Source organism: Dysidea avara, chromosome 5, assembly GCF_963678975.1.
Source record: "Dysidea avara chromosome 5, odDysAvar1.4, whole genome shotgun sequence".
In the NCBI taxonomy this organism is placed as follows: domain Eukaryota; kingdom Metazoa; phylum Porifera; class Demospongiae; order Dictyoceratida; family Dysideidae; genus Dysidea; species Dysidea avara.
In genome coordinates, this window is record NC_089276.1 from 9,872,024 (window position 1) to 9,894,473 (window position 22,450).

The following is a 22,450-nucleotide window of genomic DNA, read 5'->3' on the forward strand; positions in this document are numbered from 1 at the left end:
GGGCCGTTGCATTGGGAGTTATGGCTTCATTTTGCCCATGTGCAATAACAGCACTTAAACTCCGCATTTTATCTCATTTGGCTGCTCTAGAGACTCTTGTTAACTTTCAATCGGCTTATTTATATTAGATTGATTTATTTTGGCCGTCTATTTGGTTTGCTTTATTTTCATTTTTTTTCCCCATGTTATTGCATCTGTCTGATGTTTGAGTAACAGGATGCCTTACCATAGTTATGATAGGCACAGTCATTGGTTGCTCAACTGAAAGCCCATAGTTTGGTACCAGTGACTGGTTGATAGATGGGATGGAGAGTTCCATTGCAAGCTTAGCTATGTTTTTTTGCTTTGGCATTTAGTGGCGTTAAGGGGTGGTGACTCCTCAGTGGTGGTGAGTTGCCTCATGCCAGTGGGGTCAAGCCAGGCTATGTCCCCATTACTGTCCTGCATGGAGTAGTGAATAGCTAGCAGAAATGGTAGTCCAGGTGGTCTGAGCCTTCAATATAGCTGCCTTGATTTTGTCAATGGAGGTGCTATATAAGCAGGAATTACTGAGAGCATGCACTTACCTTTTAGGGCTAATTGGGTTGGGTTTAAAGTGGCCTGATAGATTAAGCTATACAATAGTTAAATTTCCTGTAACAAGGTATATAATAGTAGATTCATAACTGATTTCGTCAGGCAACCTAGTGGTTACGGGCGGGTACTTAAGCCAAGTTAAAGGGGTTTCTCCTAAAGCCTGGACTAGCCACGGATATTACCAAGGCCAAAGTTAGTTGGCCCCCGTGTGTTTTCGTCAAGGTCCGCAGCGCTGAACCTGGCTGGGGGCTGACTTATGCCGGTCGCTCAGGCTTTTTCAGCTCCCTCCTTGCTCCCGCGTAGCTATACTATAATGAAAGGCAATGTGGGGAGGATTATTTGCGGAGGGAAGGGGTAGGGGGTGAGCTGCATTACGAACCCCGGGCTTCTAGCGCAGTACAAAAATACACTAAAGTCACTTCTCCACGATAGGAGAAGGAAAGAGGGCTAGGAGGGGTAATCACAGCTGCACTTCCCCCATGCAATGGAGCAAACGCTTTGCTGCTAACAAGAGTAGTATCAGACACAAACCTGTAGTGTGGTTGGAGGTGGCGGTGGATCCTGGTAGGAGGCACTGGTAGATGCTTCGGTAGACAACTCAGATCTTCCTGGGGCCCTCAGCTGATCAGCTACTCCGGTGATGATTCGCTGCAGTGCTTCGTCGTTTAGTCTTAGTACCATCGTCTGAGGGGCCGTCGTGATGACGGGCAGAGATGCTGTAGTTGTCAACAGGTCGGCTGAAGAAGTCTGTCCTACAGCTGTTGTTGTCACGGAGGTCGCGATGCTGCTGGGAACGTTGCTGTCCAGATGAGACATGGTGTAGCAAGCTGCAATCCAAACGATCACAGGTGTTGCACGATGACGGGTTGAGAAGACAAGTTGAAGAGCAAACCACGTGGAAACTTGACTTGGATGCGTGCCAGGATAACTGAAGCACGTGATCACCGGCTTCCGGTGATAACGTATACGTATCTGGGACTGGACTCCTCGGATAACATCATTTAACAAGTTAAACTACATATAAAAAGTAGAAGTATCAAGACACACGGTAGTGTGTCGTGCAGCCCAAGAAGCCGGCGCGTAACACCCGTGAGTATATTGACAGGAAGAAAGAAAACGCAATTTTCGCACCTCCGTAGCTCTGTGCTTCCTTGATGAAAAAAGACGATTTTTGCTGTGGACATTCCCCCCAACTGCAGCACTCCACATTCCAAATTTGAGCGAAATCGCTTCGCGCGTTCCCGAGATATGCGACTTCAAAAATTGGCTCAGTTTCTTCGTTTTTTTTTTCTTCTTCTTCTTATTTTTCTTTTTCTTGTCGCACACTTACAAAAAATTGCTATAAAACTCGAACGCCATATCCGATTGCCTTGAAATTTGGCACACAGAAGGGGGATATAAAGGCGCATCTCGGTACCAACTTTGGCTGGAATACGATAAACAGGCAAAGAGTTATGAGCGATTATTCACGAAAATTAACACCAATATGTTGTCACGCCTACAGGGTAAACCGCGAATGGGAAAAAGCTGAAAATCAGTGGGTGAATAGGTTAACTATTGAATCTCAAACCTTTTGTGGTTTGAAAGAAATCGAGCTAAAAAACAGGAAGATACAACGAAAAAACCAGCAGTGTGTAACAGTTACGCAATCGAGATTAGCTAATAAAAATAACGACTGCTTGCCACGCCTACCAGATAAACCGCTTCGGGTAATGCTTTGAAAATCGTTGTACAGATGGAGTAATCATCTTAGAAAGGCTCATCAATGGTGTAGAAGAATCAGACTTAAAGCCACGGAGTTATAACACGAAATCCAACTTGGTGCAGCAAGTGCGAGATCGAGATACTCTAATAGAGCAGTCATCCTAATAGAGCAGTCACCCTGAAGAGAATTCAAGAGATCAGCTAGAAACAAGAAACCTGTATAGAGATCAGCTACACACAAGTCACCCTGTAGAGAGATCAGCTAGAAGAAGTTACCTTGTAGGGAGTTCATGCAACTATGGAAATGGATAGTTCAGCTAGAAAAAATCACCTTGTATAGAGTTCAGCTACAAAGAAACCACCATGTAGAGAGTTCAGCTACAAACAAATCGTCCTGTGGAGAGATTAATAGAAGAAGTTACCTTGCAGAGAGTTCAGCTACAAAGAAACCATCATGTAGAGAGTTCAGCTACAAACAAAATCTCCCTGTAGAGATATTAGCTAGAAGAAGTTACCTTGTAGAGAGTTCAGCTACAAAGAAACCATCATGTAGAGAGTTCAGCTACAAACAAATCTCCCTGTAGAGAGATCAGCTAGAAGAAGTTACCTTGTAGAGAGTTCAGCTTCAAACAAATCACAGTGTAGAAAGATCAGCTAGAAGAGGTCACCTTGTAGAGAGTTCAGTTACAAAGAAACCACCATGTAGAGAGCTCAGCTACAAACTAGTGACTTTGTAGAGACATCAGCTAGAAGAAGTTACCTTGTAGAGAATTCAGCTACAAACAAATCACCCTGTAGAGAGATCAGCTAGAAGAAATTACTTTGGTGAGAGTTCAGCTCCAAAGAAACCACCACGTAGAGAGTTCAGCTGCAAAGAAATCACCCTGTATAAAATTCTGCCACAAGCAAATTGCCCTGTAGAAAGATCAGTTAGAAGAAGTTACCTTGTAGATAGTTCAGCTACAAACAGATCTCCCTGTAGAGAGATCAGCTAGAAGAAATTACCTTGTAGAGAGTTCAGCTACAAAGAAACCACCATGTATAGAGAGTTCAGCTGCAAAGAAATCACTCTGTAGAAAATGCAGCCACAAACAAATTGCCCTGTAGAAAGATCAGTTAGAAGAAGTTACCTTTTAGAGAGTTCAGCTACAAAGAAACCACCCTGTAGAGAGATCAGCTAGAAGAAGTTACCTTGTAGATCGTTCAGCTACAAACAAATCACCCTGTAGAGAGATCAGCTAGTCTAAGAAGAAGTTATCTTGTAGAGAGTTCAACTACAAAGAAACCACCCTGTAGAGAGATCAGCTAGAAGAAGTTACCTTGTAGATCGTTCAGCTACAAACAAATCACCCTGTAGAGAGATCAGCTAGAAGAAATTACCTTGTAGAGAGTTCAGCTAAAAAGAAACCATCACGTAGAGAGTTCAGCTGCAAAGAAATCACCACTGCCCAAATTTCAAGGCAATAGCTCTTTCCAATCTGAAGTTATCAATTGTCAAAGTTGGCAAATTGGATGTGTGGAAGGCCCCTTTTCGCAAATCCGGTCACATATGTATTATATGTGACTGGATTTACGAAAAAGGGTCTTCCACACACATCCAATTCTATGAACTTGAATGACCATACCTTTGTGCTCAAAGAAGATACTAACCTGAAATTTTGTTCATGCATTAACCTATGTAGTTACTCATCACTGTCCAAATTTCAAGGCAATGCTATTTTCCTATCTGACATTATGAACTGCCAAAATTCGTAAATTGGATGTGTGTGGAAGACCCCTTTTCGCAAATCCGGTCACATATATATAATTTGTACATTTACTGATAAAATATTTAAAGTACATCTACTTCATCTTTTCTTCTTCCTGTGGTAAAGAAAAAAAACATAGGTTAAAATAGTCCCAAAGCTGGCCATAGGCCGGCTTTGGGGTATACAAATACAAAAAGAAATGAAATCTAATCCAAAACAGCCAAGCTGTAAAAAAAGTGTGCGGCCCTCAGAAAGGCTATGGTGAAAAAAGATGTGAAATCCAAGGTGGCGGCCAAGAAATGGCTGTGATGGTAGGTTAATGGTAAAAATTTTAATAACGACAATTCAGGTGAATTTTTGTGCCGCTTCACAAAATTTACCTGAATTGTCATTATTAAAATTTTTACCATTAACCTACCATCACAGCCATTTCTTGGCCGCCACCTTGGATTTCACATCTTTTTTCACCATAGCCTTTCTGAGGGCCGCACACTTTTTTTACAGCTTGGCTGTTTTGGATTAGATATATATATACCTGGAGTAAGCAAGCCACAAATCCATACAAAGTCTTGCACTTATGGCGATTTGCCACAGCATTGGTACATCTTCACCAATTAGTGGCTGCCTAATGCTATTTCTAGCCTTTGCCTTATCACCACCATCCTTTCCTTTCATTAGCATCGTGTCAAGTCCACTGTGTTAATTGCTGACAGCTAATCACATGCCTTTGTATAACAATCACATGCAAATAATTGAGGGTATTTTTATTATTCGAATACAAGAATATTAATCCGAATAATCGGCTATTCGTTTGAGCTCTAGTGCCCTACTAATAATCAGGTACACTGAAAGATTATTTGGTAGCTTGATATTTAGTTATACACAGCACATAGTGTGATAATTTTTGGTAGACGATGATGAATTCATTGCACACCTAAACTTTAAAGTCTCCATTTGCTGTAAAGTTCCCATCAACCTGTTATATGTTACTAACTAGTGTTTGACATGTTGTGTTGGTCTTTGTCATAATAACATTGTGTTTAGGATAACTTTGTGGAGATCCTCAACTTGTTGTGGAGGTACTATGAGAAGAATAGAGAATATCAAGCAGCTGCTCAAGTGTTGGACCGACTGGCTGAGAAGCCTGGGTAAGCTGTGGCTGTAGTGTCCTAATAGTCGGTAATACATACTTTGAAATCCTTCATAAAAGCACTGTGAATTGTGAACACCTTGATAAACAAGGCATTTGTGAGTGGTCCTGTGAAATCAGGACACCTTTATAATCAGGACCTTTGTCCTTGGTCCTATGTGTTTTGATGTACACACATTTTTGCTCTTAAAATAAGGACACGTCACTAACTAAAAAGGGCACCACAGCATGGTCCCAAGTAATGAAATTTGTGGTATGGTTGCATGCACTTGTGCTTGTGGGGAAATCTTCTATAATATGGGCAACAATTTTGGTTCCAACAGGTACAAGCTCCTTACATTTTTTGCCTCTGAAAGAGTAAATCCTCTATATGACAGAGCAATTACAAATAAATAAACTAAATTAAATTAAATATATTACAATAATAGCAATTTACCATTTCTAAAGGGGTAAAGCTCAACATAATAGGACACTCACCTGCTACTAATTGAGCAATCACTTTTCTTTTGCATAACTGAGGGTCTCCTGTAGTATCAGGGGCGTATTCATGATTTTACAAAATTTGCGAGATTCATATGTTATGGTATAAACTATTTTCAACACATGCTTGGTTCCTAAAAATGTCATTATTATAGCTGGTCAGGTAATGTAGTGATCCTAATTCTCCAATCGAAATGAAAAACTGAAGATTTAGCTGCTTTAAATTTAAGTTACTGTAGTCTTACAGTACATTTGTATTAAAAATTGTAACAATACTGTATATTATTTTCCGTTATGAATGTTTTAGTAGAGTAGTTTGACTGCACTATTAGAATATATCTGGCTGCTCTATTAGAGTATCTCGATCTTAAAGGATGGCATTCCTTTGTTTAGAGGAATCAGTGTAAGTTCCTATTACCCTGCCTTCTTCCCATTTATTCTGCATATTTGTGCTGCTAAACTAAAATAGTCTGGTGTTCCAGCTGCAAGCTAGGGCTGGGACGAAGTTTCAAATGTTTCGGTGGTTCGAAGGTTAAGTAAACTTCAAATTTTAAAAGTATCCTTTGAAGTTTCGTAATGTACTCATAGTCTACGAAAGAATTACAAATAAATGTCATTGTCTTTATTGCAGCTGCTTATTGATCTTGCACGATCGATATTCGTCTCTTTCACGAGTGCCACACCCACTTTTAAACCATCGCAGTTTAGCTTGCTACCATAGTTATAGCCTTGAAACACCTTATAAAGTGATAGATATTGCAGGAAAACATCCGTTTAGCCATTTTGCCTATGCATGATTGTAGTATAGCAGACACGCCCATTTGCAATCAATCGATCGCATAATTCAGTACTGCTGCTATACACTTTCCAAATGTTTGCAAAACTTATTAAATAGGTTTAGAAAGATAAAACTTAAGATGGATGTTAGTAAGTACAAGAAAATCTATAACTTGAAAGCTAACACCGAAGTTTCGAATGTTTGAACATTTTACAAATGAATATTCGAAGGTAAATTTCAATATTCGCCCCAGCCCTAGTTAAAATTTCAGAGGGGAATTTTTGAAATCCCCCTAACTATGCCCTTGAGTATGCAAGTGATGTGTGATAATACGTTTGCAACTATATCGATTATTCACGATAATTGCATCATGATACGATAGTTATCCGATAATAAATCCAAATGATAAGATGCACAATGTAGCACTAATTTTACTTATTTTCTATTAATACGGGTAAAGGCACATCCTGTATACCCAAATGCATATATGTTGCAGCAAAGTTCAATCTCAGAAAACAATTAGAATACATAAATGAATAATGTTTTAATTGTTCGAGTAATTGTAAGAATGTATAATATTGGTGCTCACAATAATCACAAGCTATTATCATACCACGATAATGAACCACTGCGATACGATTATCACACTATCGATATTATTGCACATCTCTACATGTCTGACCTGTATACTTGTGCACTGTAGTCAATTCTGTGATGATGAATATGACTATCGTGAAGGTTGACTAACAAAGAGTAACCAGCAATTTTAATTTCAATACTCAGAGTTATTTTGTATGAAGAACTGTAATTATAGTGACATTATTAAGTGGTTATTATACAGTATTGCCTCAGTAGCTCAGTGGTTAGAGCACTGGTCTTGTAAACCAGGGGTCAGGAGTTCAAATCTCCTTTGAGGCTTTCCTTTTCTTCTTATTTTTTGCATCACATTTTTATTACGTACCATATAGCCTGATATATATATTTGCTGATTTCAAGGTTTTGGGGGGTTGAAAGTGAAAATTTAGACCTCCATATATACTACATTCAGGCAAATCCAAGATTTGAATAATTTACGAAATGACTTGATTGAAAGCAACACTATCTCTGTTCAAATCCAAGTTGCAAACAACACTGTTGTCTTGATGTGTTATTCTTTTGGGCTTGTCCCCAGACACTGTTGAAAATATTGCCCCTCAAAACAGTTAGCTATATGGTAAATCCCTCAAGATGTTTTGTCGTCAGTTCTGTCAGTATTTATATGCTGTATTTGGTTGTCCTTGAACACTTTTTATCTCTAAAGTTTGTGTATTGGATATTACCATTGTTGTACTATTGTATCTATTGATTTTTTTCAGTTCTGAGCTCAGTTTGGATCAGCGAATTGAGTGTTTGTCTCGGGCAGTCATGTGTGCCAAGTGCTGTAACCTAGCAACCACTGCCAGCAGTGAAGGCGAGTTTCTTCATCAACTTGAAGAGCGTTTGGAAGTAGGCTGACTCGTGTTAAATCATGATTTATCTTATTACTGCACACCACCAGGTTGCTAGGCTACAACTACAACTCCTTCATGCTGTTGCAGCCCTACCAAGATCACACCAGACCACAAATGCCCTTGATATGCTCAATGCTGAACTATTGGACCTCTCTAAGGTAGGTGTTATAAACATATTAATATTTTGTCCCGAAATGGATGTTTTTTGGATGACTGGTTATGCTGAAACATTGCGATCTATTTCATGTGAGATTATGATATACAACCTATACCAAGCATACAAGGGCATGAGGTATTTTCAGTGACGTTCAGAACAAGAACACTTTTGTAAAAATTTCCTTTCTGGGTGTTCAATTCATGAAAGTACAGTTTGAAACTGTGATGGGTAGGTAGGCTGGCACACACACGCAGGCAGGCGCACACACACACACGCACCCACACACACACACACTTTTTTCTTGAACCAACTTTGAAACCCAAGGGCTGGCTTTGGAGATGTACCTGGTTTAAAAATTTAATGTTGTGGTTTTCCTTGTGTAGAAACCTTTGATACAGTGAAACATGCTAGTAAGGGAGTTACTGCATTAGACAAAGCACAGTAGGCAACTTGGTAGCCTAGTTTTTGGCTATTCCAACTTCAGAAAATGTGGTTTTGAAAGCACATGTTACAACAAGCCCTTGTAGCTCAGTGGTAAGAGCACTGGTCTAGTAAACCAGGGGTCAAGAGTTCAATTCTCTTCTGGGGCTGTTTTTTTTTTTTTCTTTCTTCTTTTTCTTCTTGGGGAATATTTCCTATACAGTAGAACCTCAGTTATCCGGACCCCACTTATTTGGATTCTCCGTTAACCAAACTACGGAAATGACTGCTCTATTAGAGTAGTGACTGTTCTATTAGGATAATTGATAATACTGAAATTTTTAAAAATGTTTTCTATGCTATTTTAAGGTTATTTATACACAGTTTCAGAGATATGGACTTTTCAGACTTATGGACCACCCCTTGGATTCCCAAGGGGTTTGGATAACAGGTTCCACTGTACTATGGCAGTAGTCAGACAATTGTTGTCATAATTTTTTTTGAGAATGTACAAAAAGCAATTTTCATATTTTGCAGGCATTTGATTGTCACCACGACACAATCCAAGTGATACACGTAATCTCAAACATTCAAATTTATAGTTAACCGTGTCTCAAAAAGATTGTCCCTTGTAATGTATGTGATAGGTGATAAAATAACGTGACTATTGGACACTCTTATATACAGAGCTCTATGCAGTTACCGTATAGTGGGTTTTAATGGTGAGGAATTAATTTTAGTGTTTGGGGTCATTCGCTAAAATTTAATTCGCAATAATTTTGGCACTGTAATAACGTCATCACGTGATTTAGTCTAAGGTCATAGCTTCATCACTAAGCACTCTGGAAAGATACATTTGCCCAGCTAAAGCCAGGGATAAAGCTGTGAATGGTTAATGCAAGTCGAAGCAAGAAGTACAGATAAGGAAAGGTGCGCCTGACCTGAACCTAATGGTTCAAACTAAAATTGATTGCGATGTAGTCTGCAGGCCTGCTAGCAAAGTCCAGTTCTTTTCTCCCAGCCCATGCATAACTAGAACTATGTGTAATGATGGATACAACTGGGGATGTGAAAGACAACTGACAAGGCAATGCAATGGTTGCGTGTACTACGCCATAGATCACAAATTGCTCTGCTAGTCGAAACAAAACTGGTTTGTGCTTGTTCCACATTGGATTTTTGTGGATATCTTAATTAAAAGCGAGATTTTAGTGTTGCCATTCAATCACTAAGTTTTCTGCCACGATTTTTTAATTTCGTGGGAAATTTCAGATGCTACAATAACCCACTATATGGTATATGCATATGCCTTGTTTAACAATAAACGCAAACCATGTGTAATGTACCCCCAACAATTTTTAACACCTTTAACGTTCCATTTGCAGTTGATAGTTACTAATAATTATTTAGACACCTGTGTGCAGTAAGCACTCTAATAAAACAGTCACTACAATACTGGCATCCTGTTTATTTTGAATATCTAGCCACTCATCTATACTGAAGTGTTCTCTGTACAATAGCTATGCGAAGTTCTTCTAGAAGGCAAATTTTTAGGGCTTGAAATTTATAGTCTACAGTTATGCAGTTTTGTTTATATGCGCATCTTTTAATATTTTGGGTGAATTTATTCTGCTATAGCTACATTATATACAGCATATCATATGAGTGAACTCTCCACAAGTAACATATTGTATACTGCTACTACTATCACAGATGTATGGAGACTTTGCTGAACCATTTGATCTGTATGAGTGTCAACTAGCAATCATCCACTGTGGTAATCATGACGACACTGCCCTGATTGAATCACTATGGCAGAATATTATAGACAAAGGTATGAGCTTTATATGAGTGTGTAGTGTGTCACATATACGATACGTTTGCATTCAATTGTGTGCCTGTGAAAATTTTAGCACCATTTCATTGGCAGTGTTTTTAAAATTAGATTCCTTTTCAACACTTGTACGTACCTCTTCTATACCTAAATGCCTGTGTGCCAATTCTATTAGTGAACCTTTTCAGATAAATGAAGTGTTGTTCTTCCTATAGAGAATTTAACCTCGAACTGCATGTTGGGCTCGGGTTGTATAGCTGTATTATCCACTGTGTTATATGTGAGCTGTGGCTAGCAAAAATATTACCATTCAGCTGTAGTACTAAGACTCTGGAATGTACTTAGGTGATATTTTTGATGGTTTGTGGTGACCACAAGCCATACCCTAAAAGCCCTATCTTGGATACTTGTGTGATTAGCAGCTTTGACTAATGATGTATGTGCACCCTCATAGTATAGCTTAGTGTATTATGCACTGATGTAACTTGTAGAGACCTACAATCGGGTATCAGTTAACTATCACCTATTGGTAAAATAGGGTAGATATTAAGCTTTAAAAGATGGGAATTGGTGATTCTAATTAGTATCCTTAACTGTATACCAACAGCATACTCTGTGCGATTCATTGTACAATGGAGCACATTTAGGATGTGTCCCTTAAATGTTTCTTGTTCATTTCTTACACAGAGGTCAATGGTACTACAGTGGACACAGATGGTATTCCACGACTGTTGAAGACGAAGATGATTGCCCTTGGACAAGCTCACTATCCATCTGAGAAATATTTCCCATTACCACTGATCATTAAATTACTGGAGCAATACAGTTGTGAGAAGTGTTGGAATGTCAAGTTTGTCTACATAACGATGAGAGAGATTGGAGTATCTTATGTTGATCTACTCCCACTATATGACCAAATGTTTAAGGCTAGAGTAAGGCAGACATATTGTGTGTGGAATTTAACATAGAGGTAGAGCATATATAGGGCTCACAGCCATTTTATGTGGAAACAGTTTAGCTTAGAATCACAAAATACAGGGGGACTGTTGCAAAGAGCCATGTTTACTTGTATGCATACAGTTTTATTAAGTGTATTGTACTCTATAATAGTGGCGTCATTGGACTTAACTATGTGTCCAGTGGAGTGTCTTTTTTTATTGCTGCCATTTTCAAAAGGTCCTAAATATTGCTAGACCATCTCTTTATGTCAAGTAGCCCCTAAACAGGGCTAAGGTATACTTCATGATCTCCTTGATAAGGCTCTAAGTAGGCAGTTCTGTAAAGTTTTCTTATGTATTTATATATGTGGCTGTGCCTTCGAAAACAGTGTGTGAAATCTCTACCAATTCAAACCTTCATTGCTAATATATTAGTTTGCAATTATGCTATCGTCAAGCAATATTACACCCTCATTGAGCTTTTAATTGGCTTTGTAATACAAGTTACAGAATGCAAATATTCTACCCTGGTACTGAGATATGACCTGTTTTGTGATGGGATATGGTTTGTGCCCACATGCTCATTTTGAAAGCTTGATCACTTATGTAATGTCATTTTCCTTATAGGATCCAATCTGGCAATCGTATCACAGACCGTTACACATTCTAGACGTGATCCGATGCATGTTTGCAGAGTATGCCTCAGCACCTCACTCCATGGTGGCATATGAAAGGTCAGAATTGTTAGATAATGTCATGTACACATAGTGATAAGCATGCCATGAATGTGTTAACTAGTTTATACTTACATAGTATTTTTAAAAGTAATACCAAGAGTTCATAATATATATACTAAGGAGAGTATCCTACTCTCATATACCCCTGTAGAAAGGCGTATCGTGAAGTTATGGCGTAACGACAAGATGTTGTGGTTTGTGACGTACATGAAGCCGTAAAAGTGCAAGAATCGTTAGCACCGTTTCACACTTGCGATGCTCAGGATAGCCATATTTACGAATGGCCTAGTAAGAAACGCCTACGAAGCGGTCTTAACCCATGAAGCAACGATTGTAGTTGGGTGAGAAACGCTTAGAGCTGGAGTTAATTTGGTTGCTAGCGACGTTGGTAGGCACGCGTTCAATCGATACCATGTTCAACTAATGACATCATTAATTATACAAAGAAAAACGGGCGAACTCAGAAGTGTTACGTCATAACTTCACGATACGCCTTTCTACAGGGGTATATGAGAGTAGGATACTCTCCTCAGTATATATATATTATAAACTCTTGGTATTACATAACTGCATAGCTTCTAAATTGGTTGGTATATACTGCTTGTAAAGCTCATATGTGGAAACGCATAACCTGCATCACTTGACATAATGGTACAGTGTATATTGTGTTTTTCAGTGCTAGGCTTCACTGTGTGGTATACAACTACAGTTGAACCTCTCTAATCCGACACCTGCATAATCCAGAATCCTCTCTAATCTGACCAAAATGTTGTTTACCAACACTTTTGTAAAGAAAACAACCTCTGTAATCTGACACCTCTGTACTCCGTAATCCAACACAAAATTTGATTCCCTAGACTTGGAAATACATTGTTTTCAACCTTTGTAATCCAACAGAGAATAATAGTGGCATTAAAAACAATCACAGAATATAATTTTTAAGCAACCAAAGTATTTAATTGGTTGACAGTGACAGAAAAAACAGCTGTAATACTTGCAAATTCTAAAATTAATTCATGTTGAAAACCTTGTGTGATCCGTTTTACCTGTAATTTATTGCATAATTGTAGATATTATACAATGTCGGATTACGGAGGTGACTTGATAATCCAACAACCTCCCTAAAATCCAGAACAAATATTGAGTAACTGCTGTGTGACTGCTCTATTAGAGTATCTTGATCTTTGCAGTACTGGAACAGTCACAGAGTTAAAAATTTGAACCTCAAATTGACATGTAAAAATAATTTAGCTCAAATTGACATGTAAAATTTTGCGTACAATTTTTTTACAACAGAAAACAAAATATTATGTTATACATGTAAAATGTTTACTAGTGATATATTGATATTAATTTTTGTGTTAACATAAATTGTATGATGTCATTAGGCAATCATTCACTAGCAGTGTAATGTCCTGTATTAATACCTACCTCGTGGAGTTGGCTACCATGGCACCGGGGACACCAGGACTTAATGAAATACAATCAGCTTTCCGTAGACTTCAGCCTCAGTTGCAAAATATATAATAGAAACTAATAACTGCTTTTTTCCTTTATGTATATGTGACTACAATACCGTTTGCTTTTTGATGTAATATTGTAATTAATTTATTCATGATAAGAACAGTAACCATTTGTAGTGTGTGTGCGTGTCAATTCTCCAACTAAAAATGGAATACTTAAATAGTTTTGATTGATTCTTTAGTCCTGCATTTACACCCATCTTACTCAGTGACCGTTCTGTTAAATTGATCTTGAGTAGGTCGAGGGTTTTTTCCCATGTACATGTAATACACTCTTGTTCTCTCTTTATCCGATTCTGAGGGATCATTGTAAGTTTCCTAGACCTGTTAGACATAATACATTTTACTATTCTTTTGATCTTTATTGTGTTATCTAATTGTGTTCTTGCTATACAAGTTCCGTTTTCTATCTGAGAAGCATTATTTCCTGCTACCAATGCATGATTGTTAAATTGCCGTGGCAGTATGCAGCTGTGGAAAACGTTGGATAGTCGAGTCTGTCTCTACCAAATGATAAGGTTACTATTGTAGTGCCTTTTGTGGATTTATTTCCTTTGTACAACCAACTATAGTATGGACGTGTTGAGCTGGATCTTCAAAACGTTTCATAACTCACTGATGCAATTACACAACAATCTTGAAATTTGGCTCATTTGTAGTACTGCTTGACCTACGTGCTAAAAATATTTCAAAATCTTTTCGTTCAAATGTCTGACACGATATTTACAGCCGATCAATATTCTCACTGTACATATCCTATGGGGAAGGTGTCCATTCCAACCTTTCCCAGAACTTGTAATGGAGCCAAACCGTATGTGTCTGTTGTTGACACCTTTGCTGTCACCACTGATAATCTGGTTGGCTGAAATATTATCTCTCTTGAGAAAAACTCCACTTTTTATTTTTAGCTGTTTTTCCGGATCCAGTTCAACTTGTACATACTATAGATATGTACATCAGAGTAAGACATACACAGTACATGTTACTAACTTTATAAACTCAGCCAGTTTATATGGAGAGTCAAGGATAATGTAAGGGGAAACCATGTGGTTTATCCATACAACCTATTTGATACAAAAAAATGTGGGCCTATATATGTCCATGATTATGGTTGAAAATGAAAGTAATATGGAGCTTTTATCACAACAAATATAAACTGTTTTTGATGTTAGTTACCACATCAAGCAGGTCCCAATTTCCTATGATCACTTTATTATAGTGACCATGTCAAGTAAAGCTTAATGCAACATTATAATTATAACAATGTAAGTGTTTCTTCCATAGGATCCAATCTGGTAATCATATCACACAGACCATTACACATTCTAGAAATGTGATCCAATGCATACTTGATGAGTATGCCTCATCACCTCATTCCATGGTTGTATATGAAAGGTCAGAGTTGTTAGATGATATCACATGTTCTAGCATGATACAATGAATGTGAAAGTGTGAACATTTTCCCCAAATCTTTACAAACAACAACTACCACTCCAGGAGCTAAATAAGCATTAATTCAAATAAATCAGCTTCTTTTATGTACTGAATTTCACCCCCCACGCATTCTTGAACATTGTTTTGCTCAAAAATATTGTCTTGATAATTTTAGCTACATTATGTGATGGCTACTTTATTCTCATATGTGTGATTTTGTCAGGCAATCGTTCACTGGCACTGGCATGCAGTGTAGTGTCCTATCAATATAATGTTGTACCTGCAATCTCATGGAGTTGGCTAACATGACATTGGAATGATTGGGTACTCCTGGGTTTACTGAACTATGTACATGCATACTTCAGTCTCATGCAATTGCTACAAATCTGTGTACATTTGTATATGTGACTAAATGTAACACTATGTGCCTTGGGGCTGGTAATATATAAGGATTCAGAGCATCAGGAACAGGATAAGTTGCATGGACTGTCTGTGCAAAAAGGTGTCTTCCACACATATCCAATTCTATGAACTTGGAAGACCATTCAAGAAACATAGTTAACATATATTATACACCTGAAGTGTTCTACATCCATTAATGTATTTTGTTACTCACTGTTGACTAAATTACTTGGTATTGTCAAGGTTAGTAAACTGGATGTGTGTAGAAGACCCAATTTGCAAGCCTGGTCACATATATACATACACACTTTCCCAACTACTGTACCATAATGGAAAGTTAACATTGGATTTCAGACATATGAGGTAATCAATGTGACAATGTTAATGAATAAAATCATTGCCTAGTTTTCATGGCTTAGCTGTAGAAGCCATATATGCATATTATATCGAAGTTTTATTTTCAACATGCAAAGTAATTAAAATATTTGTGTTATGTTGCAGTATCAGGTATATCCAGATCTGTTTCAATTAACATTGTCAATGTGGAACCTAACTGACCATCTGTGGACATTAGAACTTGGACCATCCACAATTATAGCCTGCATGGGTATGTCCCAGTGAATGATTGTCAGTTTTTTCTACCATTGTATACACATCTTGAAATACCAAAGTATAATTATCATGCTTATTGCAGAATTTCAAATTAAGAATTCTATTCACATATTAATAGGATTGTAATCCTTGGCTATACATTCCACAGGCTGAAACATTTTGAAGAGCAGCTAGACCTATAGAAATTGTTTATGGTCACAAGACAGAGAGGCAACTAAAGCAATTTGCCAGGCCCCTATAACACTGCCTACTTCCACTACTGAAGTATGGCTGGCCCCATAACACATACTTCATGATTTCATTCTATATGGATTAGTTGTAGGAAGCATTACTATAACGAGGTTTCATTTTCAATGTACGAAGTGTTTGGTATGCTATGTTGTGGTGTCAGGAGTTCATTAGCAGATAAGTGTTAGTGCATGTGCATTCTCATGCTGCTGACCACACTCCAGAATTGTTAAATGCTTGCAACCATGTAACGGAACTGTGTTAGTGTGGAGTACTGTGAACCATTTATTTTCAGTGTATAAAAATCATCTCGATAGTGTATAATTATATCTGTTATCTATGGATATCCCAGTAAGGTTATCTGTGGACCTGTAGAGTAGTATATAGACTACACCATTGCTTGCGATTAGCACACATGCACGTATAACCAGCCTTGCGGTGCTTATGAGCTCCTAGCATGAATTGACAAGCCAAACAAAGGCAACTACGTCACAATGTTTGTCTTTCCACAGTGGAATGGATTAAAACAGGACAGTTGAGTCCTGTAGACCTTCGGCTTTTATGCTATGAAGTTTCAATAATTAAAAAATTAACAAATAAAATTCAAATTTCTTATAGTCAATTTTAATAAAAGGAATATCTACTGCTGTTTACATACATCACTAACGTTCAAGACGGTGGTGGAACAAACTGATAATCAGTTACAAAACCATACACTGGGGCATACTGTGTCTCCCCCATGGTGTAATTGTCATCTCCAATATTCACTGGTGGATGAGCAGCAGAGTAATTGTAAACTGGTGGAGGATAAGGATTACCAGTAGGTGGAGGGCCATTTGGAGGAGGATAAGCATTCCCTGCTGGAGGAGGATATGGGTTGCTTGGCAGTGGATAATTGGCTTGTGGTGGTGGATTTGTCACAGGCTGTCCTCTTCTATATGGCACATTTCCAATTGTAATTGGAATAGTAACATGGAGATCAGTACTACGAGGTATTGCAATGGTCACCTGCAAAATATATGACAACTTTAAAATACGACAACTACCAATGCAGGGAACTGTGGCTGGGATGGGTAATAATTCATTACTCCAGTTTGATGTGCTGCCTGCCTCGATTCCAGGACCTGAATAACATTAGTACTAGTATGGGAATGTCCTCGGGCATAATACACCACAATCTGCTTCAGCATGCATGGCTTGTACTACTGTTATTCTTCTGTTGCTATGATTCTCAGCTTCTGTACTGATAGCAATTGACTCTCCAGGACAATATCCACCTCTGTCTGTAATGACAGACAGTGAGATGGGACTAGAAGCACAACAAAGACAACACAGTGTCTTCTCGTTGGAACTTGAGAGTCGAACTGCCAGTTGCAGTGTGATGATGTCAACAATTTCATTGATGGTTATAGCTTTCTTTGTAGTGTGGTTAAATTTCCATGATCGTGATATGGTAGCAGTCAATGTGTATCGAATAAAGCCAGTTTGGCTCTCATAAGATGTTGGTAACACCACGGTTAGATGGAAGTTGGTATTTGAATGGAAACGTGTACCTGCCAGCTGCTAATTCTTGAGAATGCTTTCCATCACCCCACAACTGTATCATCAAGCTGTTCAAGCCTCGGATTGTTTCAGAATCAGAATAGTGTATAGTCTCAGTACGTCGTTCTCCTCCCTCTGTATCATGGGTGCGTTGTTCCGTCCAGTGAACATAGGCTTGTCCAGACAATACGATCGAAATTCCTTGCATTTTCTTCAGCTCAGATAGTTCGAGGGTGATACTGATTTCCTTCAATGTTTGATCCCGGGAAATACACCGGATTGTTACCTACTAGATTGATAAAAAATACCTTCGGCCTTCCCATATTTCACACCTCAATCAAGCTAGCTTGACACCTTTCAGAACTTTCCAAAGTGTCAAACTAGCTATTTTATAAATGCTTTAAATTTCCGTAAATTCCAGAGAACCCGGACACTAACTAAAGGAGCGGGCGCCGCCAGACTAAGATGTAACCAACATGTAAAGGCTCGAGGAGCGTACGCAGTCGGGTAAAGGATAAATAGATTGACTGTTTTATTAAAGTGATTAATATTTCCTGAGTGCCTTATTGAGAGTATCTCTAACTTTTTCACTGAGAGTACAGCAAATACACTAAACCGGATAGCTAGCTGTGTAAGAAACCATCACATTTATTTATTTATTTATTTATTTATTTGTACTGACTGCTGGTATGTTCAGGAAAAAAAAACAACAACAAAAAAACAGTTCTAACTTAACATACAGTAAACCAATTGTTCGACTAATTACAAGCTAGTACTAGTGTGGTAATATGATTGTAAAAGTGATGTGAACGAATCTGGATCAGACGTTTCAATGATGTTAACAGGCAACACATCATTGAGATAAGGCCATACCAAATTAATAATTAAAAAAAAATAATCGTATGTTTCACGGAGTGTTTGCCCTCTAGTAGTGACCCAGCAGGTCGAAAAATATAAACCGTTTCAGGCTTCAGCTGCAAATGACTGTTTTGTTAGACTAATGACTGCTCTATTAGAGTATCTCGATTTTGACAGGTGCAAAAGCTAAAATCCTTCCGAAATAAAGTCAGGGGTGGATCCAGGAGCTGGCAAGGGGAGGGGCACACACAGGCTAAGTTGTAGGTGGTTGGGGAGAGCAGATTTCTTGTTAGTTGTTGCATTTTTGAAGCAGCAATGATCACCTCTTAGTTGTGTCTTACTGTTGTTTTGGCCATTTTGGTTTTTGCAGATGGTTGTGAGGTCTTAAAAGGCTATTAACATCTTGAAAAGTAGAAACACGATAAATGTTTTAGAGGCGCTTACTACATACGAAGGTGCTGATTGATTGATTGATTGATTCGCTTGGTTTTAGGTGAATTTGTAATAATAAATACTAGTGAATTGTGTATATTTTCATGATTTATAAATTGATCTTGGCCTGAGTATTTTAATCAAAAGAAGTAGCTAGCTATGGCTACTCCACAAGGTGGGGTTGGGGGGGGTGGGGCATTTGCCCCAAATGCCCCATCCTGGATCCGCCATTGAAAGTGATGGAGCTCCCTCCCATTTGCTATCGATACAACTTCACCTTCTCACAGTGGTTCTTTAGATACAAAGCATCCCATTGGTGGAACAGTGTACCTGCTTCCCTCCACAATACCATTGCCAGACACCATTTTAAAGGTTTTTCGAATGATTATTTTGTGTATGTACATGTATGTCCTGTTTGCACTTGTAACTTTAGTGTTTGTTTTTGTAGTTGTATTGTACGTGTGTATTGTATATTGTACGTGTGTATTGTAGTGTCTCCTGCAAGGAAGAACGGCTTTAGCCAATTGCGTGCTACACAATATTAAAGAGTCTACAGCCATATTAGCGCTGTTTTTAAGAGATCATGTGATTTATATTTATTTTGGAGTTTGCCAAAACACTGCTGCATCCGTGAAGCTAAGATTAATTTGTCATGGCCTAAAGTTATAATGTTTCCTGTATCATAATGGATATCTGATTTTGGACACTTAATGTTATAATTTCTTAATGCTCCAAGTCAGTATTGTGTAGCTACACTGTAAATACAGTGACACCCTAAAGTGCAATGCAGGGGATGCCACAATGGCACTCTAGCGCTACCACAATGCTCGTGTGTTCTTATAACACCCTTATAATAGAGTGGGATGTGCTGATGTTAACAAGTTCATTGATGGTAGCACAGTATCTCTCTGTGTGGTGTGGTTAAGTTAATGGATAGACTAATAATGAACATCTTCCAGTTTTACAAAAAAATAATCACACTTTGGATCTGTGTCTATTACACTTCATGAGCTTTAATTTCCCATTTGACAGAAGTGTTGAATCTTCACAGGATTCTTATTATAGCAAGTTATAGCCAGGTTGACCAAACTGTTCTGGCTGTATACATGCAGAGGAGTTGACAAGAGTTGTAACTTGTCAATTGAAGGTCATGCACAATGGCAGGAATGCCCAGCTCTTTTAGCCAATACTTTTATCCATAGGCACATGTGCATGTTACATATTGCTTTTCAACAGCATTTTACATTATCATAACAGATCTACGTATAGGCTTGTATATGACTTTGTTGTCTTTAACTCACATTATAGTCTCATGCTTCCTTTTTTACATCTGTGACAGATTTTTAACACCAAATTGGCTACACAAAGATATTAATAGTAATTAAGTTTCTACATTATGTTCTAGACTAGCTGCTAGGGAAATACATGTACCATGGGAAGCAGGCTGTGGTCTACTTGGATTCTGGGAACTCCTTTAAAATTATTTGCACTGTAAAGCCATGAAGGGTAGCAGCAGAGATAGCAAAATTATAATGTCAGCGTTTGGCGGCACATGTAAAAGTACAGTAAGAAAGCAAGAACAAAGTTATAGCTACCAATAAGCTTATAGTTACATTGATTTCTCTATGATGGTTATAAGGATGATACTACAGTGTTGCTCTATGATTAACTTAAGTATATAATTGTAGTTCTACACTATAGTATCACCAGTCAACAATATTATAGTTTTAGTTCCAGTGTTAGTTACTGAAGACTGAGCTGGGTAGTCATTGGTTGCAGTTCTTATTCCTGTCCAAGAACACTTCCAGTGCAAGATTATTATTTATCAAACAATTTATTTTGCCTCTTGTAACCTCTCCCCTAGAAGAAAGTATCACTTTCCACAGAAGCTTAGGAGAAGTTGTTTTGATTTAGATCTAGCACAAATTTCAAAGGAAATTTAGAACCAGATACCCTGGCCAGGTCTTCAAGTTGCAGTAGCACAAAATATTCAGTTCAACTTGTGAGATTTTTTTACAAATAAACAAAAGCTAAACTGGCAGAAGCTGTTACACACTTTTAGGTACTGTATCACATGCTTCAAGGAATGGTGCTATAAATAGCAGTGACATCCATCATGTAAAAGGACACGTACAGCAGGATCACGTGAAACATTTTAGTTTTAAATTGAAAGTTCAAAGGATTTTAGTTTTTTAACTATGGGAAATTTGTAAGAATTTTAGATTGTAGTTTAGTTTTTTTTAAAACAAACTTGATCATAAATTTAGTTCTAAGAACTATATAATATCTACCGTAACACTCTAACAAAACAGTCAAAAGTACTCCAGTAGAACAGAAAGAGCATGTTGACATTTGAAATAGGTTTAATCCCCATCTGTGTCCCCAATTCCTTGGTGCATACATACTATATATTGGATGCTGAAGTGCAGCTATTTACAGTTGGTAACCATAGCTAGAACAGGCTAAACATGCATGGTGCATTCTTTGTCATGTGAGCTATGCATTACAACTGTATCTACGTAGTGTATAAACACCCAACCTCATTACTATTTTGAGTATTGATGCATAGATGAGAAACTAATAACTTTTGTGGGTTTAGTTTTACTTTATCAATTGGAATTTCAGGTTTAACATCTGGATGATATAGCTACAAGATGTCTTCATCTCATATGCAAGCACTGTAAGTATAATTAACAATGAAGATATGCTTGCACTGCAAAAAAGCCAAAATTAAGTGTGCACGAGGCTTTATGCAATGTTTAAGAGGGCAGGAAGTTATCAAAAGTTATTATCATCAGTGATTAATAAACTTTTATTATATGAGGCTGTAAAACTCACATAATACATTACATATAGTGGCACTTCTGTTTATAGGAGTGAGAATCTTCTAAGCATGTACTGTGGATTGATTACAAAACTTTCCATCTTACCCTGGTATTCTGTGACTCTCTAAAATTCTTGCGGTGCCTTCATGGCTTCATCTTTACTGCATGATATTCTGAAACTGATTTTTAGAGCCTCTTCTTGAAAAAAGGCCCGCGATTTCAGTGAAAAGGTCCACAACTTTAGTATGGTCCAAATTTCAGTAGTGAAATGTCAAACTTAAAATTTTGTGTTATTTTTAGTGACTAAAATGTCACCGAATTCATTCTTTTTAGCATCCATTTTCAGTAATTTGATCCAAACTTATGCCTTGTGCTGCCTCAGCATCAAAAGCATTTGTGGTCACAGACTTTTCTCTGACCATAAAAGTGCCACAGTGGTACGTACTTCTTTAATCTAAAGTGTCAAAGTGGTATATGAATATTTGAAGTCTGTCAGCAGTATGCATGCATCTGTGATCTACTATATACGTATGTATTAAAATAGGAAACTCTGGCCATACCCCTGCATGACCCTATATATAT

The 22,450-nt window shown here is 37.9% G+C and overlaps 2 protein-coding genes and 2 non-coding genes across 4 annotated transcripts in view; 3 read left to right on the plus strand and 1 right to left on the minus strand.

Annotated features, from left to right (window-relative positions):
• LOC136256598 (nuclear pore complex protein Nup155-like) overlaps positions 1–13,647 on the plus strand; it is a 34,279-nt gene extending 20,632 nt beyond the window's left edge. The window contains exons 23-29 of the mRNA XM_066049573.1: positions 5,073–5,176; positions 7,792–7,921; positions 7,974–8,084; positions 10,217–10,337; positions 11,025–11,269; positions 11,903–12,009; positions 13,401–13,647. Of these exons, the coding sequence (XP_065905645.1) occupies positions 5,073–5,176; positions 7,792–7,921; positions 7,974–8,084; positions 10,217–10,337; positions 11,025–11,269; positions 11,903–12,009; positions 13,401–13,539 (957 nt within the window). The 3' untranslated portion in view covers positions 13,540–13,647. The remainder of the gene's footprint in view (positions 1–5,072; positions 5,177–7,791; positions 7,922–7,973; positions 8,085–10,216; positions 10,338–11,024; positions 11,270–11,902; positions 12,010–13,400) is intronic.
• On the plus strand, positions 7,282–7,354 carry Trnat-ugu (transfer RNA threonine (anticodon UGU)). The gene has a single exon. It is a non-coding gene; the product is annotated as a tRNA-Thr (tRNA).
• Positions 8,601–8,673, plus strand: Trnat-agu (transfer RNA threonine (anticodon AGU)). The gene has a single exon. It is a non-coding gene; the product is annotated as a tRNA-Thr (tRNA).
• Positions 13,648–16,880: 3,233 nt separating the features above from the next.
• Positions 16,881–17,961, minus strand: LOC136254980 (arrestin domain-containing protein 3-like). The gene is made up of 3 exons (XM_066047701.1): positions 17,765–17,961; positions 17,384–17,700; positions 16,881–17,335 (listed from the first exon to the last, which is right to left on the minus strand). The coding sequence occupies exons 1-3, from the start codon at positions 17,959–17,961 to the stop codon at positions 16,881–16,883; spliced, it is 969 nt and encodes a 322-aa protein (XP_065903773.1).
• Between the last annotated feature and the right edge of the window lie 4,489 nt (positions 17,962–22,450).